At 54.8% G+C, this 18,037-nt stretch overlaps 1 protein-coding gene across 7 annotated transcripts; it reads left to right on the forward strand.

Moving 5' to 3' along the window:
• The first annotated feature begins 493 nt into the window (after nucleotides 1-493).
• Nucleotides 494-17,093, forward strand: IGF2BP2 (insulin like growth factor 2 mRNA binding protein 2). 7 transcript variants are annotated; one of them, XM_032446567.1, is made up of 18 exons: nucleotides 494-791; nucleotides 1,283-1,343; nucleotides 4,939-4,987; nucleotides 5,295-5,346; nucleotides 5,676-5,739; nucleotides 6,580-6,652; nucleotides 6,785-6,852; nucleotides 10,448-10,582; nucleotides 10,892-11,014; nucleotides 11,248-11,383; nucleotides 11,551-11,679; nucleotides 12,930-12,950; nucleotides 14,065-14,133; nucleotides 14,347-14,466; nucleotides 14,594-14,668; nucleotides 14,807-14,938; nucleotides 15,022-15,135; nucleotides 15,361-17,093. In XM_032446567.1, exons 1-18 carry the CDS (start codon nucleotides 602-604, stop codon nucleotides 15,454-15,456), a joined length of 1,707 nt encoding a protein of 568 aa, XP_032302458.1. In that variant the 5' UTR covers nucleotides 494-601; the 3' UTR covers nucleotides 15,457-17,093. The 7 variants fall into 7 exon arrangements, with proteins under 7 accessions (XP_032302458.1, XP_032302455.1, XP_032302456.1 ...); XM_032446564.1 differs by having other exon boundaries at nucleotides 6,580-6,852; XM_032446565.1 differs by having other exon boundaries at nucleotides 6,580-6,852; nucleotides 14,350-14,466.
• The last annotated feature ends 944 nt before the right edge of the window (nucleotides 17,094-18,037 follow it).

Below are 18,037 nucleotides of genomic sequence, written 5' to 3' on the forward strand. Positions count from 1 at the left end.
TTCCCCCTTTTCTTCTCATTTCCCATTTTTCTGCCCCCCTTCCTTTTTTCTTTCCCTTTCCAATTTATTTCTCCCTCTTCTCTTTCACCTTTCCTTTTTCTTTCCCTATTTTCCTTTTCCTTCCCTTTTCCTTTTTGCTGTCCCTTTTCCTTTCTTTTCTTTCCATCTTTTTCTTTTCCTATTTTTCCCCTTTTCTTTCCTTCCTCCCCCCTTTTACCTCTTTCACCCCCCTCCCTTCCACCTCCCCTCTCTCCCACCTCCCCACTTTCCCTCTGTCTCCCCCCGCTCCCCATCCCCGCACTCATCCCCTGCCCGCTCCCTCCCCGAGGCGGGGACATCTCGGCCCATCCCCGCCGGGGGGGCCGAGGCTCCACGTGCAGCTGTGGGTCTGGGGGCGGCGGGGCATCGCCGTGGTTCGCCGCTCAGCTGGGGAGGCGGCTCGGGCCGGGCTCGGCTCGGCTCGGCGCGGCTCCGCCCGCTGCCCGGCGGCGGGGCGCTGTTGCAGGGCTGCCGCGGGCTCGGCCGGGCGGGTGGCGCAGCGCCGTGCCGTGCCCGACGCTCATCTCCGGCCGCCGGGGCGGGAGGAGCCGCGGGGCTCCCCATGAAGCGCCGGAGGATGAACAAGCTCTACATCGGCAACCTCAGCCCCGCCGCCACCGCCGACGACCTCCGGCAGCTCTTCGGCGACAGGAAGCTGCCCCTGGCCGGCCAGGTCCTGCTCAAGTCCGGCTACGCCTTCGTGGATTACCCGGACCAGAACTGGGCCATCCGCGCCATCGAGACCCTCTCGGGTGAGCAGCCCCGCGCCGCCCCCCCCCGCGCCCCCCGTTCCCCGTTCGGGCTCCCGGTCCCCCCCCGGGCCGCCCCTCTCCTCCGCGCTCCCCCCCACCCGGTTTCTCCGGCCCCTACGAATTTTTCGCTGATTTTTTTCTCCGATTTTATTGAGGGGCGACCGAACGACGGAGCCCGGAGCCGGCCGCCCCCCCGGCACCCCCCCGACCCCGAGCACCATTTTACGAGGTGCGCTGCCCCAACTCGCCGGGGGCGCGGAGCGGGAGGCGGCCGAAGGGGCGGCAGGGGGGGGGGCGGCGAGGCGAGGCGGCCGCGGGCGGAGGGGGGGAAAGCAGCGCCGTGGGGCCGCGTTCCTTGGGGTGGGGGTGATGAACTGGGGATGGGGGATAAGCAGCGGAGGGGTGCCCAGGGAAACGCTTCGCCTGGGGGCGGCCCGGGGCGAGGGGTTGGGGGGTGCGGTAGCGAGGTGCTGAGCGCGTTTTTCCCGCAGGTAAAGCGGAGCTGCACGGCAAAGTGCTGGAGGTGGATTACTCCGTGCCCAAAAAGCTCAGGTGAGCGAGGAGCCGCGGGCAGAGGGGGCACGGGGCCGTGCATATGCACACACGCGCACACGCGTGGGGGGGGCGCGGGAGCGGCGCCCGCTTTTACTTTCGCTCCGCGAAGCGCCGCGCTGGGAGGAGGGAGCGGGGGAAGGACGGATCGGGCGGCAGCACCGCGGGAGCGGGGAGGGGGGTGTCCCCATCGTGCTCCCCATCGTTCTCCCCACATTCCACCCGCGGGGAACATCTCTCCTGCCCCGGGTGGGCCGCAGCGCTCCGCTCCCCTAACGAGCCCGACAATGAGCGCCGTGTGTCCCGGAGCGCGGCGCGATCGGGGGCAGCGCAGCATCGCGGCTCCGACCCACGTTTTCCCCACCCGACGTGCGAAGCGAGGGCTGCGGGCTGAGCCTCGCGTGTGTCTGCGTGGTTTGTGCCGTGGGCTCGGGGGGCAGCGGCGCTCCGGGGGCGAGTCACAGCGATGGGTGCTCGCTGCCGCATCCGCACCTCCCTATACCTCAATTCGTTGTTTGCGAGTTGAAAATCGGTGGTTGCGCCGTCGGGATGGGTTTGTGTGCGTTTGTGCTGAGTGTCAGAGGGTTAAATGATGTGTTACAAAACTTTTTTGTGTTCGTTTTGGGGGAGTATTTGGGAACGCGAGGTGCGGTTTGGTTTCAGCAGGGTACTGCAGCTCTGCTTACGGGCACCGGGGGGGTGCGCTGTTGGTGTGCCCCTAAGGATGGGCTGAGCATCCCGCTGGTGGGGGGGAGATGGGAAAGAACAGGATTATAGTGACAGCCCTAATAATCGTGATATTAATAGTAATAATTGCAATGATAATAATGTCGATGATAGTGGAACACCCGGAGCCCAGCCGTGTCCCAGTGCCTTGGTGGGCTCCTGTGGGGAGGCTGGGGGGGCCTTTCGTTTTCTGCCCCCATCAACTAAACTGTTTTCAAAGCGTAGGGGTTGCTCCATGCTGGGGGTCGCTGGGATCCCTTGAACACCCCTGATCCTTCACTCCATTTGAATCCATTTTATTTTGCTTTATTTTTCCATCCTTTCTGAGCTGCAGCACCTTTCGGAGGGTGGATTATTTTTCCCACTGGTGCAGGGCAGAGCTCGGTGCTCCATTCCCCCAGCCCCATATTACTACTGTCACAGCTTGGCAGTGGCTGCAGTGCTCCTTTGGGGCAGAGCTTTGCGGGCAGAGCCTCGAGCAGCACCACACACCAGCACTACGCACGTGCTGAGAGCAGGACAGTGTGCTGCCAGCCATAAATCTAAGGCAGAAAAAAAAGCAGGATTTTCAGATCATTTGGCCACGAATTGCTTTGCTCCGGGTTCAAAATGGAATTCAGAGCGAATCAGAGGGAGGTGATGCTGCAGTGGGGACCCACACACTGATCCTGGTGCGTTGCTTTTGTGCAGCATTCAGTCTTTTTGGTGGTGCAGGACTTAGATGCAGAGCCCCGTGTTGTGCTGGTGGGCTCTGCTCCCAGTGCCACTGACCCTCCCCAGGGCACAGCGTGTGGCCACGGCCACCTCTGGGGTTGGGGCTGGGAAAAAACACGGCGGAGGAAAGGGATAACATGGAGGGTGTGTGTTTGTTTTCTTTTTCCTCCTCCCCCTTCTCCCCCCCCCTTTAATCTGGAAAAACCGTGGCAGATGGACACTGTAGCGCTCAGCCCCGCGCTTGTGTGTCCCCAGAGCTGTGCTGTCACATGTGCAGGGGGACCTTAATGCCTTCAGAGCATCAGGAGCAGCCCCGGGCACTGTGCTGGTGGATGTGGGGCAGTGCAGCGATGCTCCTCCCCACGCAAACCCCGTATCCAAATGGGAACCCCCGAGCAGGAGGGGGGGAACCAGCAGAGCTCAGTGTTTGGGGTCAGTGCAGGTGGGTGTCACCCTGAGTGCCCGTGGCTTTGGCTCCTGTTGCCAGCGCTTGCTTGGTTGGTTGTTTTTTTATTTCTCCTCATGTGTTTGTGATTTGTTTGAGCAAAGCTGTGGGAAATGAGCAGGCTTTGCTTGTGTGCCCGTGCAAAGGATTTACCCGTTCCTTCAAGCTGAGGGTAGCTCGCTGCTGTGGGGCTGGCAGTGCTTGTCAGGTGCTTGTCCTTAAACCATCCTTAGTGATGATGGCTATTATTGTAATTGGTTCCTCCCAGCCTACTGCAAAGCAGGAGAGGTGCAGGTGTATTCATTGTGAGGTCTGCTGTTGGAGTGTGAGGGGGCTTAAATTAGCCTGAGGTGCTCCCAGAGATGGGAACTAATACAAATAATGATGATTATTAATTAATTAACCCTCTGATCTGTAGTGGTGGCTATCATGATCCAGCACTGCTTCAAGCAGGGGTCTGATGTACAGACTCAGTGGAAGTAATACTGGGATGGGGTGGGGTGTAACTTAGAGATCCTGTTTTAGCAAGGGGTTGCTCTGTATGTTCTCCAGTGGTCCCTTCCAGCCTCTACAAGTCTGATTCTGTGGGTGGGATGAATCAGGATGAGATGCTTTGAGGTGTGGTGGGGAGGGTGGGATGCTGTGGGACAGGATGAGTGCAGTGGGATGGGATGCAGAAGGATGGGTGGGTTGAGGCAGGATGGGTGGGGTGAGGATGGAATGTGTGGGGTAAAGTGGAATAGGTGGGATAATATGGAACAAGATGAGTGTGATGAGATGGAGTAGAGTGGGATGAAGTGGGATGGGTGGATTGGGAAGGATAGGATGGGTGGGATGCAGTAAAATTGATGGGATGGGATGAAGAGGATGGGGTGGGATGAATCTTTCTCCTTGCCATGGAAGGATCTTGCAGCTGTGCACCCAGCCCTGAAATCCCCCTGGTGACAGCTGGGACAGGAGTCTATGGCCACTGGAGGGATCAGGGTTTGGTAATGCTGCAGCAGATGGTGCGTTCTTTGACTCTGGCTTCCCCATATCTTTCAGTGCTCCATTTCTCCTATTGGCAGAGCCTCCTTTGGAGAGACCTGCAACATACAGAGGGTCACAGAAAGGGGCTGTATATTAGTGGTGTTTTGCAGAAGTATTTTGGGAACAGTGACCCTAAGCACTGCATCCCCAGCACACCTCCACCTGGAGCTCATCACAAGCAAGGGCAAAGCTTTGAGAAACCTCTGGCTGCTGGTGGGTCCCCAAAGCAAGCTGCAGATTCCCTGCACTCATGCAGCCACAGGGAAAGGCAGCTCTGTGAGGTGCCCTGAGCTGAAAAAGGCAGCAAAAAGGGGAAAAAGGACACCTGTTACAACACAGTGATGAGGTGCAGGTGAGCCAGAGGGGGAAGTGCAGGGATGCAGGGCTGTGTGGCAGCAGCACCTGGGTTGTACAGGCAGGTGTGTGCCTGCATCCTGCACTGCTGTGGTGTGCGGAGGCTGTGCCGAGAGGTTTCCTTGGAAACACATCGTCTCTGTGGGGATGGAGCTTTCCTGAGATGGCTTCAGGCCTGGCAGGAGGTGGCCAGGGCTGGACTTGGGGCTGTTCCCCGGGGCTCTCTGGGCAGCGAGGTGCTTTGGTGGGCTCTTGCTGTCTCCTTCCCAGAAAGCCCCCAGTACAGCTGCCTACCCACCACCACAACTCAGGGCTTTCTCTTTGCAGGAGCAGAAAGATCCAGATCCGAAACATCCCCCCGCACCTGCAGTGGGAGGTGAGAAGTGCCACACTCGCTCTGTGCCCCCTCAAAGCACCTGTGTGGTCCTCCAGTTACCTCCCAGTAATCCCAGCTGGGAGGTGGGAAGGGTCTGGGCTCCCTCCTATGGTCACTCTGGGTTGATGGGGGTGAAGGTGGTGGAGCTTTTGGGTGGAGGTGGCTTGGAAACAGCCCTGAGGAACACAGGAGTCCTCCCAAAAATGGCTCATCCTGAAACTGACCTGGGGAGGAGGTGGGAGGTGGGGCAGGTTCTGAGCCTGGCTGGTTCCTGCCCCATGCTTCCCATTCGCTGCTCTCTCCCCAGGTGCTGGATGGTCTCTTGGCTCAGTACGGGACAGTGGAGAATGTAGAGCAAGGTAAGGTGTTTTGCTGTTTCTGTCCTCAGGCTTAAGGTTTGGATTTCAGGTGGGCTCATTGATCCCCTTTGGTCCCTTCTCTCTCAGGGTACTCTGAGATTCCATGGTTTTCTTCTTAGCATGGTCCCCATCTGTGCAAAAGCCCCAGTGTTGATCCCAAGCACAGCCCATGCTGGAAGAGCCACCTCTTAGCAAATGTAAATGTGGTTTTCCCAGTGACTGAGAAATGGTTTGCGTTCTGCTGCAAACACAGGGTACCAAGGGATGGGCTGGTAGTGCTGGCCATCTCCTGCTGTGCACTGACGCTCCCTGTCTTGCTTTTCCCCCAGTTAACACAGACACAGAAACTGCAGTAGTCAACGTCACATATGCAACGAAAGAAGAAGCAAAAGTGTAAGTGGCTCCTTTTTTTTGTTGTTTTTTTTTTTTCTTTTGTCTGTGTTTTCTTTGTGTCCTGGGAACTTGGTGGAGCACCATGCGTGGGCAGGGGTTTGTCCCATCAGCCACATTTGCTTTTTTCCATGAGCCATAGAGCTGGTGGAGGCTGGTGCATCTCCATGTGATGGGGACAGGATTTGTCCTCATTGCTGTGGCACTTCCTGTGGAAAGCAGTAGCCCTGCAGCATCGAGGGAGGGGAGATCTGAGATGATACCAGCCCCATTGCCCTCACTGAGGACCTTCCAGGCAAGACAGATCTTCAGACAACCATGTGAATTCTCACAGCAAAGCCCAGTTACATTTCCCAAGCCCTCAGCCTCCTTGGGTTGTTTCTCATCTCATAGATCTTCAAATACCTTCAGGGCTGCCCCATGGCCCTGTGCTTGTTCCCTCTGTGCCTACTCCTGTCCCTAGGCAGCGCTCAGATGTGTCCACTTGCAGTGCCCTCCACACCCCATCTTTCCTACAGCCCTACAGGTCTCTGTGGGTATCAGCTCAAGGAACTGTCTTCCCAGCTTGGAAGTCTAGACCTGAACTGGGAATGAGCTGTTACCACCAGTACAACCAGCCTCAGCTGCTGGGAAGGAGGAACACTGAGAGGAAGGTGGGAGAGGCGCTGAAGAGCCTCTGTGGTGGTGGGAGTCTTACATGTACCTCTTGGCATCTGGGGACAAGTCAGGTTGGAGACCCAAGCTGGCAAAAGCTCCACTTCTGCTCCCTGGATCCATGGGAAGCATCTGACTGACTTATAGAAGTCATCCCTTTCACCATCCCCTTCCCTCTCTGCCTTGCAGAGCAATTGAGAAACTCAGCGGCCATCAGCTTGAGAGCTATTCCTTCAAGGTTTCCTACATCCCGGATGAAGAGGTGAGCTCCCCTCCGCCCCCACAGCGATCCCGCCGCGGGGGCCACGCTGCCAGGGAGCAGGGCTCCTCCCCGGGGGGCTCCTCGCAGCCCAAACAGCTCGATTTCCCACTGCGGATGCTGGTGCCCACGCAGTTTGTTGGTGCGATCATAGGAAAGGAGGGCTTGACCATAAAGAACCTAACTAAGCAAACCCAGTCCAAGTAAGTACCTCAAACTGTTTTCTTTCCTTCCACAGGACTCTGTAGGTTCCCTTGCTTTTGACTGTTGGCAAATGTTGTATTTTTGGGGTGTAGCTTCAAGCAGAGGGCAGTGAGTCTGTACCATTGTCATGGAGTCCCATGGTGTCGGCCAGATCAACCCCACACCCCAGATACATCCTTGCTGGCCCGGGGGGAGTCTGCTTCCAGCGGGGCTCTCAGAGGGGAGCTTGTACTATAAATAGACAGAAATGGAGATTTCAAAGCTTGGTGCTTTACAAAGCAGGAGAGCGCTGCCAGCTCCAGTGCAGCCCCAATATGGATGCGCTCACTGCAGTCAGCCAGCCAGCATCACTTGGGTCGCAGAAATCTCACCCTGAGAAAATGGCTTAGGCTGAGCACTGGGAGAAAATAGGCAAATCTGGGGATAAAATGGGGATCTGAGAGATGGTGACTATCTTTGCCCATGGGATTTGCTCCTTTTTAGTGCTCTGTAATGATAAGAGGTGTCAGATAGGGGTAAATGGGGTGATGCACAAGCGTAGAGTGAAGGTTGGGCTTTTTGTAGCAATTTGAAGCCTTTTTTTTTCCCCCACAATCTGATGTTTTTGCTTTTGAAGAGAAAAGGAAAGCAACAAAAGAAATGTCTTGTTGAAGTTTCCCATGTTTCTCATGTCGATGTTTACATTGATTGCATGGTTTTCCTGCACGCTTTGTTTCTGCCCAGATTTGTTTGTGTTTCACCCAAAGCTGTCTTCTCCCATGTTCATCATCCTGAACCCGTTGATCCCACAGGACATGAGCCTCCTGTACCAGAACATCCTCCAGAGCAACCTATTTATCAGAGAAGCTTTTAGAGGAAATTATTTAAACCTTAATAGTGCATTTGCTTGAGCTGAATTCCTTCCGACCCCAGCTGCTGCTCAGCTGTCTCTGAAACACGCTGACCACTGCAGATCTCTGTAATATGGTCTCCTGTGTTTGTGGCCTCGTGGTCTGCAGAGCAGAGTGATGTAGTGCTTGGCATAGCTCAGGAGGATGCTCTTTTTGCTGGTGCTCACTCCTGCCAGCAGTAGGCAAAGACTGGTGCCCATCCTGCCCGTTCTGGTATGAAAAGTTAACCTCCAGCCTGGGTAAGAGAAACGTTTGAAGGTCTGTGTGCATGCATCCCTTGGGCTGAACTTGGAGCTTGAGCTCTGCTCATCTTGTTTGCCACCATCCCCTGCTCCCAGAGCTTGTGGGCGCTGGTTTTTAGAGTTGTTCTGGTGGACAAAAAGAGGTTTGTATGGAGAGGGGGCAGCACCATGAGGAGGGAAGCATGGCCACCTCGTAGCTGTGAAGGCACCTGCTGCCCTCCCAGCTGCAACGTGTGCTGTGTTTTGGCTCATCACAGCCCTTCTCCAGGTGAGTCCCTGAGTGTGTTTGGCAGTGGGTGTGCCCTCACCCTTGCCACCTGAGACTGGAAAGTTTTCCTCTGCAAGCCCTGATTTCTGCCCCAAATCTTTTGCTGCTGTGTGGGCAGTTTCTACTGTAAAGTTGTAGGCTTCCCATGCTTGCTTCCATGCTTAGTGGTGACCAGAGATGCTTCCTGAGCTCAGGGGACAAAACCAACCCCAGGCTGAATCATTCTCTTCCATGGCCATCCCCTTCTCCATCCTCCCACTGGACTTGACCACTATCAGCACTGAGTTGTGCTGGGATGCCCGGAGCCCTCTGGCTGTATGGGGAGGACATACCTGGATGCAGCAGCCTGTTCCTGGTGTCCCATCTCCTCTCGGCTCATCCTCACTCATCAACATTCGGGATGGATTGTAGGCAGGCAGGAAACCTGGCCTATGTTTCTCTTGGATTCTCATTGTTTTGGAGCCTCTACTCAGCTCATTCGTGGCTCTCAGCTCTGCTTTGAGACCAGGGCACAGCCATGTGCCCCATCTCCACCAGCCTCAGTGGCCTGTGGGGTCAAGAAGGTGCCCAGCTCCATTCTCTTTGCAGTGGCCACAGGTTCTTCCTTGTACCCCCCCAGCAGTCACACCAAGCTGGTGTAACACAGCACCACCATGCTGAAGTACAGACCTGTTATCCCTTCTGGTATCATTTCGTGATCCTTTTGCTACCCCAGCTGTGTCACAGGATGGCAGGGGATGTCCCCATGCTTGCTGAGCACTGCCTCGAGCCTCTGAAGGAACAAGTTCTCCAAGTCAACCTGATGGAGCTCCACAGCCTGGAGCAGCTTGGAAGGTGTCTCATGTGAGTGACAGCAAGCAGCTTGGTCACTGTGTGCCATAGACACAACTGAAGCAGAGATGAAATCAACCAGTGCTTCTTTGTGTACGGTCCAAGCAGGACCTGTGTCCTACCTGAGCAGTTCTAGCCAGAGCTATAGGAGATATGCTGAAGCAACACAGCCTGCCAAGCCACCAGACTCTGCTTTTCCTCTTCAGTGCTTGGCTGAGACCACCCCCAGGTTGGTTCCAAAGCTGCTGTAGTCCAGACCTTTAGCTCAGGGAGGGCTTGCCCAGCTGCTTCCCCTCCCTATAGATGAAGCCTTTGTGGTCCTGTGTGCTGGCTGATGGGCTCCTGGAGGAGATGACCCATGTAAACCTGCTGTGACCCCACATCACCCAGGCGTTGTGCTGGGGGACACTCTTCACACTACAACAGTTGGCCTTGCTTACCCTGCGGCACCCACAAACAGTCCTGTTTGGGACGTGGACCTCATAGAAAAGCAAGAACTTGGCTGTTGCCAGCCAGTGCCAAGATGGAGCTCAACATGCAATGCCGGTGACATTTGCTTAACAGCAAGTACGGCACCTTCCAAGGAGGTCAAGGCTGGCTGCAAGATGGTGGCCACACAGCCAACAAGATGGCTGCAGCGAGTTGCCCTCTGGGGGGACAACGATGCGGTGGAAAAGGAGGAAAGCTGTTCTTCGAGATGTGTGGTTCGTGCCCGGGAATCTCCTACCCTGCTTTCCTCTCTCCTCTCTCTCAGGGCCCTTGCCAGGCACGGTGAGGCCCGTGCCTCCTTCCTGCCACCTGCCGAGGGAGGAGCAAGGAGATAGAGCACGGGCTCGGCCAGTGCGCAGGGGAAAGCTTTCTGGTCTCACATGGAAGGGCGTGAGTACAAGAGCTGTTGTTAACGTGCGTGTGTGACTCCAGGCCCTGGAAACCACGGGTAAGTCGTCCCTCCGTCTTGGAGGACGTGGCGGTACTGCACGGCCTCAGGTGTTGTGCAGAGAGATTGAAGTTGGCTGGAGGGCTCTGAGCTGATCCCTGCTCCAGCAGGATGAGCCGCAGGGACAGAGCCGCAGGGACAGATCTGTTCAGCCCCATCTCGGTGCGTTGTTGGATGGGGGTTAATGTCCCGCTGTTCTCAGGCAGATGGCAGGGGCACATGCAGGCCAGATGCAATCTAATCAGAGGGAGCAAAACGCTGCTTCCAAGGGGCAGTAGATGTACATCAGCTTTGCCCAAAGACGAAACAGATGTTGATATGAGCCTGTTTGTGTTTAGCAAGCTGAAAACTATACAAAAAACAGGTACCTTCTTGCAACACCAGCCTCGTCTCAGGGCCTTCTCTCTGCTGGTTGTTTCGCTGTAGGGTTGACATCCATCGGAAGGAGAATGCTGGCGCTGCCGAGAAGCCCATCACCATCCATGCCACACCAGAGGGCTGCTCCGAGGCGTGCCGCATGATTCTTGATATCATGCAGAAGGAAGCTGATGAAACCAAATCGTAAGTGCCCCTGGCTGAGTCACGTCATGTCAGCAGGTTTGCTGGGCGATGCCGTGGGGTCCAGAAGCTCAGGTGGCTCTAGAGGGTGTGTGTAGGTGAACTTGGAGAGCAAAACCCTTCCAGTTGAAACAAGTCTGCTATTCCAAACCATGTGAAACACTGAAGTGCCATTAGCCCCCAATCTCCTATTCCCCAGGAGCTGAGGAGATGCAGTGATCTGTTCCTTTCACAGGTTGCTGCTGCCCTTTGCTGGAGAGTGGTCTCTGGGCCAACTGGGCTTTGAGATGATGTTTTTGTTCCATGTTTTAGAGCAGAAGAGATCCCCTTGAAAATCCTAGCACATAACAGCCTGGTGGGGAGGCTGATTGGCAAGGAGGGCCGCAACCTCAAAAAGATCGAGCAGGACACCGGCACGAAGATCACCATCTCACCGTAAGTGCTGGATAACACCAGATGGTTCCCCACATCCAACACACCATTGAACCCCACAGCTATATTCTCCTATGTATATTCCTCATCAGGGATGGGTGGTGGTGCTGGGGAGGAGCATCACACCTAGTCCTGTGCTGTCCAGAGGGTGATCCCTATTTTCTGCTTTGGCAGTTTTCCTTTCTTTTTGGCATGATATGTAACAGCATCTCCTGTTCTGTCTGAATGTGGGCTAGTTTGCAGGATTTAACTATTTATAACCCTGAGAGGACCATCACAGTGAAGGGCAGCACAGAGGCGTGCTCCAATGCTGAAGTGGAGATCATGAAGAAGCTGCGAGAAGCCTATGAGAATGACATTGTGGCCGTCAGTGTAAGTTCCCAGCCCACCCCTCTGAATGCTTTAGAGCCACTGCTGAGGCAACCAGAAAAACAATGGAGCTGTGGGGGACAATCTGTTATGGGCAGGGCTGTGCTATTGGTAAAAAGCCTCAAAAGCCCACTCAACCATTTGCCCACTGTGTGTCTTTACTTTTCTAGCAGCAGGCCAATCTGATCCCAGGACTGAACCTTAGCGCTTTGGGGATCTTCTCAACAGGGCTGTCCATGCTCCCATCCTCAGGAGGGGCTCGAGGTGCTGCCGCGGCCGCCCCTTACCATCCCTTTGCAGTAAGTGCATGAGAATTTGGGGTGTGGAGATTCATTTTGTGGGAGCCCTCGTAGCTCTTGGGGTTGGGTTGATGCTGTAGCTCTGGGAGGCATGGCCTGGGGAGCCTTGAGCAAGAGCTCCAGCTCTTGGCTGCTTTGGGAAGATGCTTATCTCTAGGTGGAGAGGATGTTGAATGCCTTTGGCTTGTCCCACTTTGGCTTTTGCTCCCTGGGTAGATGAGCTGTGTCCTGGTGTTGCTCTGAGCTCAGTCTCACCTCTGCTTAGGACTTGCCGTATCTTGAAGGTGCTTTTAACCCACACTATCCACATCCTGTGTGTCATGGCCAGGTGGTGCCCTGCAAATGTGGGCACACCTCCTCCTGAGGGGGGCTGAACAGTGGCAGGATCTGTGGGCATTGCTGCCAACATGCTGAGTATGGCTGGGATGGGGAGGAGCAGCAGTGACTCCTGCTCGCCCTAACACTCTGAGGGTTGTGCTTACTGAGGGTGCATCTTCAGAGAGAAACACCACTAAGAGCATTTCTTGTTGACATGACACAGGTCCTTCTGACTTTTCCAGAAGTCTTGTAACTGGTAAATGCAGGTACAGCCTTAGGAAGGAGGTGTATGCAGATGAGTTCAGGTATTTGGGCTGTATTGCCTACTGTAGCAGAAATGCTAAGCCATGGCCTGAAGTGGTGATTGAGCACCTGGTGGAAGGCAGGGCCAACCCAGGGATGCTCAGGTGCATGTGATGTACCTGAGTGACTGCCAGGATCCAGCCCTTCCCACACTTTGTTTAGGGTTGGCAGCAGAGGCAAGGGTATCTCTCTTGAGGTCCCTGCCTACCTGAGGCATTCTAAAGGTCAGCAGCTTTTTCATTTCTGCATCCATGGCTGCTGCATTTGGGCTTGTCCTCATGTGCTGTAGCCAAAGACTTGGCCACCCCACTATTGTTGCTGTACTTTCCATCACATTATACTGTTGCATCTCTATGTGTCCCTGTTGAGCTGCACAGACACACACCAGGACATGTGGAAGCCAAAAACCCATGAGGATGGTGGGCAGGGAGAACACCAGGCCCCTGTAGCAGTGGTGAACATCCTCTTGTCCCCCAGCAGCCACAGGGGTGCAAACCTGCAAAGCCAGCCCAGCTCCCTGTCTGTATCTCTCTCTGTGTGTTTGTTCAGATGCTTTAAGTGCAGGGAGGATGCCTCGCTGCATGTTCATTTACTTTTGTACTGTTTTCTTTTTCTGGCAACGCCAACAGCAGAGTGGCAGGAGGAGAACGGTGAGTGCTGAGCCCATGCTGTGGGCTTGTGGTGCAGAGAGGCGGCTGAGTGTGACCCTGAGGCTTGTGGCCATGTGTGGTGACACCCAGAGGAGTCCCTGTCCGCTGGGCATTGCTGAATTCTGGGCTAAGGAGCATTGGAGCAGGTTGAAAGCAAAGGGAAACCCCTTTGTTTCTTTCCTGCTTTCAGCCTCTGGAGCAGCAGGGGGGTGTCTCAGCACACTTCATGTCTATGGGGTGCATAGTCAGTCTGCCTGTCTGTGTGTCCCTGGGAGAGGATGGGAAATACAGATTGGTGCCTTTGGGAAATGCAGGTTGGAGCATCTAATTTGGCAGCAACATTTCTTGCTTCATGGGCTGGAGCAGCTTTCAGTTCTCCTTCCAGGCAGGTTCCTGGGCTCCTTTACCCAAAACCATGTATTTCCCAGAGCAAACTGAGGAGCAAACCAACACTAAGTAGGAAGTTGGCTCCCAGGCAGTTCCTTGCCCCCAGCTATCCTCTGTTTCACATGGAATCATAGAAGTTATTACAATTGGAAAAGATTTCCAAGATCCCCAGCTCCAACCCAGCACACCCCCCCGTGCTCACAGCCCATGTCCTTTGGTGCCACATCTCCACAGCTCTGAACACCTGCAGGGATGTTGAGTCCCCCATCTCCCTGTGCAGCGCCTTGCTGCTCTGTCTGAGAGGAAATTGTTCCTAATATTGCATCCATGGCAGTGTCAGAGTGGTGACTGTGGTGGCTGGAGCTCAAGTCCCGAGCTTTGGAGAAGTGTGTGGAGCATGAGGAAGGAGGTTCATGGTGTGAGTTGGAAATAGGGAAGTGCTGAACTCCCTGTGCCCCTGGGGCTGGGCAGGGTGTTGTGGTGCAGGAGATGATGCCTGTGGCTGGAGCACAAGCTCGGTACAACCTTTATCTCCTCTGACACTGAGAAGCATGTCGTGAATCCGTGACATAAAATGGTCACAGATTCAATTGTAACCCAGTCTTCACCGAGGACCACTGTTGGTCACAGCATTGTTTTGGTGTTGGTTTACAGACTGAGGGACATCCCCATGTCCCTGTCATGGGGCCTGGGGACACCCCTGACTTTGCTCCCTGTCCCCTTGCAGAGCTCCTCGGCGTACCTCTCAGGGTTATACGGAGCCTCCCCAGTTGGCGCCTTCCCACATCAGCACCCCGTAAGTGCTCCCACATCCCCACAGTTCCCCCTTTGCTGTCCCAAGGGTAGAGATGTGGCTTTGGGCAGCACTTGTCCCCACAGAGCACAATGCTCCTGCTTGGGAGGCTCTGCCTGGGACAGTTTTGGGGGTCTTGTGCCAACCAGCTTCAATATCAGGGGAGGCAAATGGAATAACACAGGAGTTGAGGATAAATCTTTGTGCTCTCCCCAGCAGCTCCCGGAGCAGGAGGTTGTGAACTTGTTCATCCCGACGCAGGCAGTGGGGGCCATCATTGGGAAGAAGGGGCAGCACATCAAGCAGCTGGCGCGCTTCGCAGGGGCTTCCATCAAGGTGAGCAGTGGCTTCGCATCCATCTTTTTCCTCGTTGGAGATGGGAAAGGGCTCCTCCAAAGAGATTGTGGCTCTTGCCAAAGCAGAGCCTGCTGACACACTCATGTCCCCCTCCCCTATTTTGCAGATCGCCCCAGCAGAAGGTCCTGATGCCACTGAGCGGATGGTCATCATCACAGGGCCACCTGAGGCACAGTTCAAGGTGGGCTCAGTGCTGGGAATGGGAGCACAACTCAGGGGCATCCCTTGGGTCCCCGGTGTGCTGGGCCTGGGGGGCACTGCTTGTTGGTGCTGGGGTGCGGGCTGCTGTTTTCCTGCGTTTCACATCATCCTCCCACAGGCCCAGGGGCGAATATTTGGGAAGCTGAAAGAAGAGAACTTCTTCAACCCGAAAGAAGAGGTGAAGCTTGAAGCCCACATCAAGGTGCCTTCGTTTGCTGCTGGCCGTGTGATTGGCAAAGGTGGCAAAACGGTACGGCAGGCGCAGCAGCAGGGCTGGGTCCTCCTGGGTTATGGCCACCCTGGCAACACAGACTCTGCCTTCTGCTGCTGCAGGTGAATGAGCTGCAAAACTTAACGAGCGCGGAGGTCATCGTGCCCCGAGACCAAACCCCGGATGAGAACGAGGAGGTCATCGTTAAGATCATCGGGCATTTCTTTGCCAGCCAGGTGAGGCTTTTTCTGTGTCTTCTCTCACCTCCCCAGGTTCAGCCTTCCAGATGCCAACTGTATGTGAGCATCCTTTCCCCGGTGGCTCTGGGAGGCACTATCGGTGTCTCAGCAGCTCTCCCCAGTGGCGGTAGTGTTGAAATTAAAGACGAGCTCCAGCCGGGTAAAGCACACACATGTGGGCACCCTGTGCTCTCCTGACGCCGCCTCTCGCTTTCTCCCCAGACTGCACAACGCAAGATCAGGGAAATCGTCCAGCAGGTGAAGCAGCAGGAGCAGAAACACGCTCAGGGAGCCCCTGCCTCGCAGCACAGCAAGTGAGGCTCCCTCCGGCACAACGATGAATGTAAACCCTGCCAGCGTGGGCAGGGAGCAACCAAAGAGCACCCTGGGGCGAGGGGGTGGCGTGGGGACGGCCCCCTGCACCCCGCAGCACCCGGCCTCTCCATCCCACAGCCTCCACCAGACTCGATACCCAACGCTATCCCTTGAGTTGGACTAACATAGGCAGAGGGGTTTGGGATTTTCTTGTTTTCTTTGTTTAGTTTTGGTGGGTTTTTTGTTATTTTTTTTCTAATCATTTCTATCATTTCCCCCCAAATGCCCCATTTTGGAACCATTCCCTGGCCAGGTGTGGCTGGAGGATCCCATCCGGCACCCGGTGGGGGATCGTATCTTTTAGGATTAATATATCAATAACAAAACTTTAACGCCGGTTTTTAATTTTTTTGTAAGAATTTTTTTAATAATTTTTTTTTCCTTTTTCTGTTTTTTTTTTTTTTTTTAATGTCAGAGGGGTTGGGATGTTTGTTTTTAGTCAAAGCAGGCTTTTCTAGGCTGGTTCTCTCACGCATCGTAGGGCAGAGTTGTAGGATTGCCAGCAAGAGCAACAGCAATTAAACAGGTGTTAACGAGCGGTTTCTGAAGGGCTGTGAGAGCAGTGCCACAGGGACTGCCTGTATGAGCCAACAGAAGGGATATCGTCCCCTACCAGAGAAACCTCTCCCTTCCACCCGCCCTTTCCTCTTTGCTTCACAGAGTCCATAACTGGGTTTTGCATCTGTTCTGCCCCCTCTCCCCCCCCCATCCCCATCCATCTCTTTGTCTCCATCACTGCCAGGCAAAGCTGTGCTCAACCTCAGCACCCCAGAACCAGCCCGCAGAGAACAACCCCCTCACCACCCACCCCCCACCTCCATCCCCCTTTTGGGGGATAAATTGCTTTTTTGGGGGGCTTTATTTTCATAATGGAGGGAGAAAGAAGGGGAAATAATACCTTCAAAGCGTTGTTGGCCCAGGGCTTGAAGAAAGAACAAAGACCTTGCAAGAGTCTTTACAAGAACACAACACACACACAAAGAACTACCTCAGGTTTTCGTACCTCAGCACCTTGCGCTTGTGTTTCCCTTTTAGAGGTTTTTTTGTATGCCTTGTAAAACTGAGAGTTGGAGCTTTTTTCTTCTTTTTTTCTGCTTTTTTTTTTTTTAATTATTATTATTTTTGTAATAAAAACAAAAGTTGGAAAACTCTTTCGACCAAAGTCAGCTGCGAGGCGGGAGGAGGAGGAAAACCAGCCCAACGTGTCCCAGAGCTCTTCTGTAATCTCCTGCTTTTAGCCCAGAGCCCGTGGCTGTTCCTTCGGAGAAAGTTTGGAGAACCGTTCAAAAGAGGAGATTAAAAAAGCACAAAAGGTAAAAAAAAAGCCAAAAATATATAGAGCAAAAGGCCATGAAATCAAAAGGCCATGAAATCAAAAGGCCATGAAATCAAAAGGCCACGAAAGCCAACCGGCAAGAGGAAGGACCAGGGCCGAGTGCCCGGCGAGGTGCTGAAGGCTGAGCTGAGTGCCAGCATGTACTGACAGACTGCAAGGCCAGTTTTTGTCTGCTGCAAAGTGTTCTGTGAGAAAAGCCGCCGATGACGAAAAACCACCTACAAAATATATCCAGCTAACAAGAGCCCTGAGCTTGCTCTGCGTTGCTTTCTTTCCAGTGCCCTGTGATGGCTGTGCTGAGCGTAGGGTGGGCGCACAGGCCTTGGGTGGGGAAGGGGCAGACAGTAGGGCTGCACTTGGGGATGGGGGGGTTTTGTTGTAAAGCCAGCAGCATGGAGGCTCTATGGCCAAAGGAAGAGGCATGTTGTCCCAATCAGCCTGCACTGCATTGTGTAGTGTCTTTGTTGCTGGCTTTGGGGCTGGATGTTGACCCAGTGGACTCGGGTTGAAGCCCAGTCTCCCACATCCCACCCTCTCAGGCTGCAGCAGTGGGAGCTCCCTGCATGTGTGATTTACTGTTGGTGGGAGATATGTGCCTGGGCAGCGAGGCTGCTGGCAAAAAGAAAACCCAACTCACAGCCTTGGACTTGGCTCCTTCCGTCTGGTGCACCCATCACCAGCAGCTCCAAACACCAAAGCAGGGTGCTCGTGCCCATGTGCTCTGTAGAAGCAGCCTCCATCTTCGTGTTGCAGCAGCAATCCCCAGGTCCGTCCCCTGGCCCCCAGCCGGCCCGCAGTCAGCCATGACCTCTCCCACCCCAATGGATCACCCACAATAACCTCAGTGATGGGTTTGATCCTGACGCATGGGGCTGAGCCCTCCCAGGGTCCTCCCTGTCTGTAAGGACTGCAGAGCTCATGGCAGGATGAGAGCAGCCCCCTCTCCCTCCCTCCTCCCCGCCCAGGGAGCACTCGGTGTGACTCACACTGCATCACAGGCACCAGGCACGCTCTCAAGGCAGCACAGAAGATATAAGAGATGATTTCCCACTAAAGAATGTTCTTAGAGCATCTTATAGGGACCTAAGGGCAACAGCCCACAGGCAAAGTGGAAAAGGATGCTTCAAGCAGTCAGCTACTAACAGTAATCAACAGCTAAAATCCCTCACGTCCTCAGGGAATCCACAG

Source organism: Coturnix japonica, chromosome 9 (genome assembly GCF_001577835.2).
Source record: "Coturnix japonica isolate 7356 chromosome 9, Coturnix japonica 2.1, whole genome shotgun sequence".
Classification (NCBI taxonomy): domain Eukaryota; kingdom Metazoa; phylum Chordata; class Aves; order Galliformes; family Phasianidae; genus Coturnix; species Coturnix japonica.

What these genes read in the sequence shown, in the direction of transcription:
- IGF2BP2 (XM_032446564.1), top strand. Translation starts at nt 602, where the DNA reads ATGAAGCGCCGGAGGATGAACAAGCTCTACATCGGCAACCTCAGCCCC. An exon ending in CCTTCCCACATCAGCACCCC is followed by an intron (nt 14,134 to 14,346) that starts GTAAGTGCTCCC and finishes TGCTCTCCCCAG; the next exon opens with CAGCTCCCGGAGCAGGAGGT. An exon ending in TTGGCAAAGGTGGCAAAACG is followed by an intron (nt 14,939 to 15,021) that starts GTACGGCAGGCG and finishes CTGCTGCTGCAG; the next exon opens with GTGAATGAGCTGCAAAACTT.